Source organism: Herpailurus yagouaroundi, unplaced genomic scaffold, assembly GCF_014898765.1.
Source record: "Herpailurus yagouaroundi ecotype Mexico unplaced genomic scaffold, PumYag 197, whole genome shotgun sequence".
Taxonomy (NCBI): Eukaryota; Metazoa; Chordata; class Mammalia; order Carnivora; family Felidae; genus Herpailurus; species Herpailurus yagouaroundi.
Genome location: NW_024412428.1, coordinates 5,338,648 through 5,349,597, shown reverse-complemented (window position 1 = coordinate 5,349,597; position 10,950 = coordinate 5,338,648). Strand labels below are relative to the sequence as shown.

Here is a 10,950-nt window from a genome sequence, read left to right as displayed (position 1 = left end):
TATCACCTCACGCCAGTCAGAGTGGCCAAAATGAACAAATCAGGAGACTCTAGATGCTGGAGAGGATGTGGAGAAACGGGAACCCTCTTGCACTGTTGGTGGGAATGCAAATTGGTGCAGCCACTCTGGAAAGCAGTGTGGAGGTTCCTCAGAAAATTAAAAATAGACCTACCCTATGACCCAGCAATAGCACTGCTAGGAATTTATCCAAGGGACACAGGAGTACTGATGCATAGGGGCACTTGTACCCCAATGTTCATAGCAGCACTCTCAACAATAGCCAAATTATGGAAAGAGCCTAAATGTCCATCAACTGATGAATGGATAAAGAAATTGTGGTTTATATACACTATGGAATACTACGTGGCAATGAGAAAAAATGAAATATGGCCTTTTGTAGCAACGTGGATGGAACTGGAGAGTGTGATGCTAAGTGAAATAAGCCATACAGAGAAAGACAGATACCATATGGTTTCACTCTTATGTGGATCCTGAGAAACTTAACAGGAACCCATGGGGGAGGGGAAGGAAAAAAAAAAAAAAAGAGGTTAGAGTGGGAGAGAGCCAAAGCATAAGAGACTGTTGAGAACTGAGAACAAACTAAGGGTTGAGGGGGGGGGGGAGGGAGGAGAGGGTGGGTGATGGGTATTGAGGAGGGCACCTTTTGGGATGAGCACTGGGTGTTGTATGGAAACTAATTTGACAATAAATTTCATATATAAAAAAAAAAAAAGTAGTTATGAATGCATGCAGTAGCTTCACTGTATCCTGTTGTTTACAATGGCTTGGTGGGCCACTGCCTGATGGCCCATTGTTAGTTTTTGTAAATAAAGTTTACACAGCCATATTTATTTGTTTATGTATTACATGTGATTGCTTTCTTTCTTTTTTTACAAAATTTTTAATGCTTATTTATTTGTTTTGTTTATTTTTTAACATTTATTTTTGAGAGACAGAGAGAAACACAGCATGAGCAGGGGAGGGGCAGAGAGAGAAGGAAACACAGATTCCAAAGCAGGCTCCAGGCTCTGAGCTGTCAGCACAGAGCCCAATGTGGGGCTCGAACCTACAAACTGTGAGATCATGACCTGAGCGAAAGTCGGATGCTTACCTGACTAAGCCACCCAGGCGCCCGTAATGTATGTTTATTTTTGAGAGACAGGTCACGAGTCGGGGAAGGGCAGAGAGAGAGGGAGACACAGAATCCAAAGCAGGTTCCAGGCTGTGAGCTGTCAGCAGAGAGCCTGACGGAGGGCTCGAGCCCACGAACCGTGAGATCATGATCTGGGCCGAAGTCAGATGCTTCACTGACTGAGCCACCCAGATGCCCTTACATGTGATTACTTTCAGTGCTACAATAGCAGAGTTGAGTAGTTGGAACTGGGACTGTATGTCTTGTAAAACCAAAATTATTTATCCTCTGGCTATTAGCATGGCACATCAGGACTTTTATATCTGGTCCTATCTCCATCATCTGATACTCAGTCTGTATTCACAGAAGACTGACTTTTGTTCTCTTTCGTGATCCTTCCATCCACCAGTTGCTTCAGCATCTCTAGGCCTTTTGTCTACAGTTCCTTCTGCCTCAATGCACCTCTGGTCTCTTCGTGACGGGATACCTGTCTCTTCTCATTTCAGTCCAAGATGAGGCATTACCTTCTCCAGCAGGATTTCCTATATCTTATCTCCCTCTCTTAGTTAGGAGGCCTCTTTGGCTTCTATGATGATGTCCTTAATAGATATCATTCCATTTCCATGTTTTATAATCATTGTTTGCCCCATCCTTCCAGCTAGATTGTGAATTTTTGAGGACAGGAATCATTGTATCTTTAACTCCAAGAACAGTGCCTTTTCATAATAGGAACTCAGTAGTTAATTTTTTAAGTAAAAGAAATAATTTTTATATTTAGAAGCAGAACTCTATTGTTTTCTAGCCCAGCCCCTTGTTTTATGAAAAAAAGCACAGAGGAAGTTACTGGCTTATTTGGAATAAAAATCTGTTATTGGCTCTGGACTATATCACTCTGCCCAAGATATTCTAGTCTAAAAGAAGAGAAAGGTATTGGGTAATTAAACTACAACTGCATTTTCAGTAATTAATACATTTAACAAAGCACTAGAGATCTTTTCTCAACTTCTCTGTCCAAAAAAACGGTCCTAATAATATCTGCCTCTAGTATTCCTAAAAGACTGATTTATGACCATAAGGTAGCATAGTAAGTATAAAAGTGTAATCATGGCAAATAAGGGAAAGTTAGTAAACTCAAGGTGATAAGAATTTGAATTGATATGATAGTGAATTAAACTTGACCTTTAGGTTGATGGAATTTAGAAATCTAGATTTAACTATGATCGTTCTGAGTTACAGGTGTGTTCCCTTTTAGGAAAAATGAATATAAAATTTTAACTTAAAATTATTTAATTTTGTCTCTCAGTATACATATTTGTGCTTAATTAATCTGACAAATCAGTTTGTTTAGTTCTTTTCAGTTGTAACTCAACATATAAATTTAATACATAAGATTGAGATGTAAGTTTTCATAAAGACCTATAGAAAGCAGTCTGTATATATCTCCTGAATACCTTCTGTATATTTTTCAGTAAATTTCTGTGAAATTAGATTGAACTTTTTTTCTTTTCCTTTTGGCTTTACTTTCCTTCATTTCTTAAGTTTAAAAAATCATTAATTATCTCTTTGTCTTCAAGCCACGTACTTCCACCTAAATAAAATGTCCTCTTCGTGCTCTTCCTTTCATCTCCATTTAACAAACTCCCTTCCTCAAAACTGGGCTCACCTTCTTCTGTGCACCCTCTTTCTGGGCCCTCCATTTTGTGTTGTTGCAACTGTTCGTGTTCAGCGCTATCATGGATTTCATTGTGTCGTAATTCCTGACACATCTTCCTTTCTCAAGCTGCATCCAAAGCTCCCTGGGAGCAGGGTCTGTCTCTTGCTAGATCTTGTATGTTGACGCTTGGCACAAGCCCTATTACAGTGTTGGTGCTTAACTGAGACTTAACTCCAGATGGCAAACAGACACATGAAAAGATGCTGTGTCACCCATCATCAGGGAAATACAAATCAAAGCCACACTTTGAGATACCACCTCACACCGGTCAGAGTGGCTAAAATGAACAATTCAGGAAATCATAGATACTGGCGAGGATGTGGAGGAACGGGAACCCTTTTGTACTGTCGGTGGGAATGCAAACTGGTGCAGCCGCTCTGGAAGAGTGTGGAGGTTCCTCAAAAAATTAAAAATAGAACTATCCCTCCTAGCAATAGCCCTGCTAGGAATTGACCCAAGGGATACAGGAGTGCTGATGCAGAGGGGCACGTGTACCCCAATGTTTATAGCAGCACTTTCAACAATAGCCAAATTATGGAAAGACCCTAAATGTCCATCAACTGACAAATGGATAAAGAAGATGTGGTTTATATATACAATGGAATACTGCTTGGCAATGAGAAAGAATGAAATCCGGCCATTTGCAACAACATGGATGGAACTAGAGGGTATTATGCTAAGTGAAATAAGTCAGTCAGAGAAAGACAGATACTATATGTTTCACTCATATGTGGATCTTGAGAAACTTAACAGAAGACCATGGGGGAGGAGAAGGGGGAAAAAAAGTTACAGAGAGAGAAAGAGGCAAACCATAAGAGACTCTTAAATACAGAGAACAATCTAAGGGTTGATGGGGGTGGGGGAGAGGGGAAAGTGGGTGATGGGCATTGAGGAGGGCATTTGTTGGGATGAGCACTGGGTGTTGTATGGAAGCCAATTTGACAATAAACTATATTAAAAAATAATAAAACTACTTTATGTGTCCATTTAATTTTACCCTTAATAGTAATTTTCATGGAGAAATTTTCACAATTTTAAAACGTAATAATGCAAAGAAGAATAGAGGTATTGCCTGAAGCTGTGACATGATTCCTCTGATCTTCTTCCACAGATTACAGCTCCCACAGCTTAGGGTTTGACATATTGGTGTTCATCATCTTGTATCACAATCTCATCCCCATTAGCCTGCTGGTCACTCTGGAAATTGTGAAATATATTCAGGCCCTGTTTATAAACTGGGTGAGTATGAAAATCAGAAAGTTTAAAAACAAGTTCTCTCTTGACCTGTGGCTTTGGTTTTAAGAATCAGAGTGCCTGAGTTCCTAGCGTGGTGCACGGGTGAGTTGCATTCCTGACAGGAGAGCCAAACATCAGGGTCAGCCTGACTCAGCAGTGCCTGGGCCTCTCTGTGTCACTCTTGAGGACACTGTTTCTTAATATGTTTTTTCCTAGCTGATAAGAAAGATTCAAGAGTAGTGACTTAGTAGCAACTGCAAAGAGATGGCCCATTAAAATTTAAGATATTCTAGAACAGTAGAGTCCAGTAGACTTACAATAGATTTACGTATCTTGGCAAGAGTGACAGAAACAGCCATTCCAGAATGACTTCAAACTAAGGAAAAGATTTCTTAGGTGAAAACCATGCATTCACTTAAATTGATACTTAGTATCATGTGACTGAGCAAATTTTCTTCTTTGTGCATTTGCAATTTTTAGTTATATTTAAAAAGATTTTTTTGTGGAAATAAATTTTTTTGCTAGATGTTCTACTGTTTCCCTGTATCAATGAATTACCATCACTTGAAGGGTAGTGTTATTTTTAACAACCACAAAATGAGACAGAGTGCTTTTAAGTGTATTCTCATTTAAAATTCACAGTGGCGCTGTGAGATCCGTGTTATCGCTCCCATTTTATAGATGTAGTGCTGCAAAGCATACTCAGGATCTCAGACACTCTGTGGGAGCGTCTGAGGCGGAGCCGGGATTTGGAAGCCAAGTCTTCCAATACCAAATCAACGACACACTGATATTTGTTTCTTTTTTTTTGCTTTTTTTTTTTTTTCAACGTTTATTTATTTTTGGGACAGAGAGACAGAGCATGAACGGGCGAGGGGCAGAGAGAGAGGGAGACACAGAATCGGAAACAGGCTCCAGGCTCCGAGCCATCCGCCCAGAGCCCGACGTGGGGCTCGAACTCACGGACCGCGAGATCGTGACCTGGCTGAAGTCGGACGCTTAACCGACTGCGCCACCCAGGTGCCCCTGATATTTGTTTCTATGTAGCATTGCCTGTCCTGAATCAGCTCTGCCAAAGCGTGTGAGAAACTAGCACCCAAGACTCTCTTAGTATTCTAGACTCCATTTTGAATTCTTTCTCATGTCAGCCATGTCAGAAGACCAGTGGCAGCCCAGTTGACCTGCAGACGTTTTGAGCCTAGTTCTGACTGCGTGGCTTGGCTGTTTTGCTCATTTCTTGCAGGATGAAGATATGCATTATGAAGGAAATAACGTCTATGCCATGGCCAGAACGTCCAATCTTAACGAAGAGCTTGGGCAGGTGAGGGCCCCTTCAGGGCCTGGGTATGTGACAAGAACTTTGAAGAAGGTGGATCTAGGGAGAGCGTGTGCAAAGTTAAAGTGCGAATTCAGCCATAAGCTGTAGTTGACATGATACCCATGTGGAGCTTCAAAAGTATAATTAGCTAAAAATACTGATAATGCATCACGGGTTGCAAGTCAAACGGACCTAATACAGGTTATTAATGTGCTTATGAAAGAGTAGAAGAGCTGGAGAGGCAGGTAGTGAAAGCGTCAGTTAGCTCTCAAGTTTTCAGTTAGCTTTCAGGGAGTCACAGGAACCTGGGCATCTGCCACTGGTGGCCATGCTCCTGCTTCCCTACGGCAGAGGACCCACAGGGGAGCATCTGGAGCCTGCTGCAAAATTTCATACCCATCTAACCCATGCATCTGCCCATAGCTGCCAATAGGGCAACGATGCAGCTTGTAATTCTTTACTGCAAGTTCCTTTCAGTGGTAGAATCTAAACTGGAATCCTGGGAGATAGGGACAAATGTACCCTCAGGTCATGAGCCCCTACAGTACAACAGAAAGGGGCAGGAATGATGCCAGGTTACCAGTGGACAGTTGGTTGCCTTCTAAGTGACAGTGGCAGCTTTACAAGTATAAATTGTGTTTAAAAACTCCCACAATTATTTGTCAGTTATACCTCAGGACAGCTGGAAACACTCAGCTAACTCCCACAGTCGTATGGTACCTGGAAGGATGGGACTTGCGATTGGTACTTTTTTGTAATTATTTTTGCTATTAATGTTTTTTTTAACAATATTATAAGTTCCCATCTTTCAATTAATTGGAAGCAATATGTAAATTATGATAAAAAGCAGACTTTCGGAGTTAAACGTCCCGGGAGTGAACCTTGGTCTCACTATTTACCAGCAGCGTCACCATGGGCTTCTTAGGTAACTTTGCTGGCCTGGATTCCTCATCTGTAATTCGGGCATGTCGGTAGCAACTACTTCAGAAGGTTGTTTGGAGGACTGAATAAGATAATGTATTTGTAATACACTCAGCACAGTACGCAGTGTGAAGAAGGGATTTAATTAACCAGTATTTAGTTTATATGATTTCTAATTTATGGTCACATTGTATAGTATCATTTGAATAGTGAGTTCTCAGTAAATATTTATTTTAGAATATTTCTGGCTCTTGGAAATGCCTGACCTGAGAACACCATTAATAGCCTTTTTACCTTGGAAAACTAAAAATGAAGGAGGATGGAATAATCAGCTCTCTAGCAACTTTTCTGCTCGTGAAAATCTGATCATTTGCTAATCCTTTAGAACATATGTTTTCTGTTGACAGTTGGGAAAAAAATCAGTTTATCCCTCTTGCCTTGTCAGTCGACTCTAGCTACTTTAGAGTAGTAATTCAATATAATAAAACTGGCTTTGGAACTCAAGCTTTGAAAATTAATTATACTGGGACGCCTAGGTGGCTCAGTCGGTTAAGCATCTGACTTCGGCTCAGTTCATGATCTCACCGTTTGTGAGTTCCAAGCCCTGCATCGGGCTCTGTGCTGACAGCTCAGAGCCTGGAGCCAGCTTCAGATTCTGTGTCTCCCTCTCTCCCTGCCCCTCCCCACCCCTCCCCCGCTCACACTCTGTCTCTCACAATTAAATAAACATTTAAAAATTTAAAAAAAAAATTAATTACATTGTTTATGTAGGTAATACATAAAGATAAGAGCAGAAATAAAACAAGACAATAAGTTTAATATTCAGAATATATAAAAACTAGTACAACTCAATAGCAGAGGACTTTAATAGACATTTTTCCAAAGAATGTATATAAACAAACAATAAGCACCTGAAATGATGCTCAACATCCCTGATCTTTAAGGAACTGCAGATCAAAACCATAATGAAATAGCACTTGGCAGCCACCAGGACACCTACTGTAAAACTTTCAAACCAGAGAACACGTGTTCATGTGGATATGTAAGATGGTGCAGTCACTGTGGAAAACACTATGGAGAAACCTCAAAAAACGAAATCTAGAATTACCATATGTTCCAGCAGTTCCACATCTGGGGATTTTCACAGAAGAATTGAAAGTAGGGACTCAAACAGCTATTATACACACACATGTTCTAAGCAGCACTATTCACAATAGGCAAATGGTGGAAACAACTCAAACGTCCAATAAATAATTGAACAAAATGTGGTCTGCACATACAGTGGAATATTATGCAGTCCTGAAAATGAATGAAATCTGGAAACAGGCTACAGCATGGATAAATCTTGAAGATTATGCTAAGTGAAATATGCCAGACACAAAAGGACACAAATGGAACATGACTCAGCTTATATGAAGTACTTGGAATAGTCAGATTTATAGAGACAGAAAGTAGCATAGTGGTTGCTAGGGGCTGCAGGGAGGACAGAATGGGGAGTCATTGTATTGTTGAATTGGTAGGAGGTTTCAGTTTGGGATGAGAAAGACGTTCTGGAGGTGGATGGTGGTGATGGTTGCACCACTATGTCAATGTGTTCAATAAGAACACTTAAAAATGGTCAAAACGGTAAGTTTTATCCAAAAGCACTTTACCATGATAATAAAAAAATGGTTTAACATTGCCTCTTTTCCTTTCTTTATTGAGTATAATTGGCATCTATGATTATATTAGTTTCAGGTGTGCAACATAATGGTTTGGTATTTGTATATATTGCAAAACTTTCATCATAAGAAGTCTAGTTAACGTCTGTCACTATACATAGTTACAGAGTTCTGGTGATGAGAACTTTTCAACGTTTATTTATTTTTGGGACAGAGAGAGAGACACAGCATGAACGGGGGAGGGGCAGAGAGAGAGAGGGAGACACAGAATCGGAAACAGGCTCCAGGCTCCGAGCCGTCAGCCCAGAGCCCGACGCGGGGCTCGAACTCACGGACCGCGAGATCGTGACCTGGCTGAAGTCGGACGCTTAACCGACTGCGCCACCCAGGCGCCCCGATGAGAACTTTTAAGATGTATCTTCCTGGCAGCTTCTGAACATGCAGTGTATGGTAGTATTAACTACAATCACCGTGTTTTCCACGACATCCTGAGGATTCATTTACTTTCTAACTGGAAGTTTGTACCTTTTGACCCCCTTCACCCATTTTGCTCACTGCTCATTTTGCTCACTCCTTGCCTCTGACAACCACCAATCTGTTCTCTGTAGCGAGTTTAGTTATTTTTCTTGTTCAGATTGCACAAGTAAGTGAATCCTGTGGCATTTGTCTTTCTTTGTCTGACTTACTTCACACAACATAATGCCCTCAGAGTCTTTTCATGTGCAAACAGCCAGATTTCCTTCTTTTTATGGCTCAATTGTGTGTGTGTGTAATTATGTATTACTGTATTACATATACACTACATTTTCTTTGCTCCATTCATTCATTGACAGGTTGTTTTATCTTGGCTATTGTAGATAATGCTGCCATGAGCATAGGGGTGTATCTATCTTTTTGACTTAGTGTTTTCATTTTCTTCAAATAAATACCCAGAAGTGAAATTGCTGGATCATATGGTAGTTCTGTTTTTAATTTTTTGATGAGCTTCCATGCTGTTTTCCATAGTGGTTGCCCCAATTTCCACTCCCACCTGCAGTGCACAAGAGTCCCCTTTTCTCTACGTCCTTGCCAACACTTATTGTCTTTTGGTAATAACTGTTCTAACGGGTGTGAAGTGATATCTCATTATGGTTTTGATTTGCATTTCCCTGATGATTAGTGGTGCTGAACATCTTTTTATGGGTCTGTTGGCCATTTGTATGTCTTCTTTGGAAAAACATCTATTGAGATCCTCTCCATTTTTAAAATTGGATTATTATTTTGCTGTTGAGTTGCATGAGTTCTTTATATATTTTAGACATTAACCCCCTTCATCAAATATATTATTTGCAAATATTTTCTCCTATTCATTGTGTTACCTTTTCATTTTGCTGATGATTTCTTTTGCTGTGCAGAAGCTTTTGAATTTAATGTAGTCCCACTTAATTTATTTTTGCTTTTGCTGCCTTGGTTCTTAGTGTCAAATCCAAAAAATCATCACCAAGACTGATGTCAAAGAGCATACTACCTATGTTTTCTTCTAGGAGTTTTATAGTTTTAGGTCTTGTGTTCAAGTATTTAGTCCATTTTGAGTTAATTTTGTACATGGTATAAGAAAGTGGTCCAGCTTCATTCTGTTGCATGTGGTTGTCAAGTTTATTGGTGAGATTGTCATTTATTTATTGAACACCATTTATTGAAGAGACTGTCCTTTCTCTATTGCACATTTTTGTCTCCTGTGTTGTAAATTAATTAACCATATGTTCATTGGTTATTTCTGAGCTCTTTTTTCCGTTCCATTGACCTACGTGTCTGTTTTTATGCAAATCCCATACTGTTTGGATTTCTATAACTTTGTAATAGAGTTTGAAATCAGGAAGCATGATACCTCCTTTGTTCTTTCTCAAGATTGCCTTGGTTATTTGGGGTTGTGGTTGCATACACATTTTAGGATTATTGTTCTAAATATGTGAAAAATGCCACTGGAATCTTGATAGGGATTACATTGAATCTGTAGTTGGTTTGGGTAGTATGGACATTTTAACAATGTTAATTTGTGGAATATCTTTCTATTTGTGTTTTCTTCAGTTTCTTTGATCACGGGTTTTTTTGCCTCCTTGATTAGATTTATTCCTAGGTATTTTATTCTTTTTGATGCAATTGTAAATGGAATTGTTAATGTTTCTAACAGTCATTATTAATGTATAGAAATTCAACAGGTTTCTGTGTGTTGAATTTGTAACCTGCAGCTTTACTGAATCCATTCATTCTAAGGAGTTTTTGGTGTGGTCTTCTGCAAATAGTGACAGTTTTACTTTTTCCTTTTTAATTTAGGTGCCTTTTATTTTACTTGCCTAATTGTTCTGGCCAGGATTTCCAATGCTATGTCGAATAAAGTGGTGAGAGTGGGCACCCTTTCTTGTTTCTGATCTCAGAAGAAAAGCTTCCAGCTTCTCACCGTTGACCATTGGTGTTAACTTCAGGCTTGTCATATTGACCTTTATTATGTTGAAGTTTGTTCCCTTTAACCCCTACTTCATTGAGAGTTTTTATCATAAATGGATGTTGAATTTTGTCAAATGCTTTTTCTGCATCTCCTGAGATGGTTGTATTACTTTTATCCTTTATTTTATTGATGTGGTATATCACATTGATTGATTTTTTAAACTATTCTTGTATCACTGGCATAAATTCCACTTGATGATGTTGTGTAATCTTTTCAATGTACTGTTGAATTTGATTTGCTAATATTTTGTTGAGTATTTTTGCATCTATGCTCATCAGGGATATTGGCCTGTACATTTTTTCTATAATGTCTTTATCTGGTTTTGGGGTGTGTGTGTGTGTGTGTGTGTGTGTGTGTGTGTGTGTGTGTGTGTGTCTGTATCTTTCTATCTATATGTACACTTAATGTTTTCTAGAGACCTTTGATGAGATTTCTTGTGGCAAGAAAAAGAACTTGGAGTTTTGATTTTCTTAGGTTGGATGG

General features: G+C 39.4%; 1 protein-coding gene across 1 annotated transcript in view; it reads left to right on the top strand.

Moving 5' to 3' along the window:
* The window catches only part of LOC121012753 (phospholipid-transporting ATPase IB-like), a 219,713-nt gene that overhangs the window by 65,820 nt on the left and 142,943 nt on the right, over positions 1 to 10,950 (top strand). Inside the window, 2 exon segments of the mRNA XM_040448069.1 lie at positions 3,958 to 4,085; positions 5,326 to 5,403. Of these exon segments, the coding sequence (XP_040304003.1) occupies positions 3,958 to 4,085; positions 5,326 to 5,403 (206 nt within the window).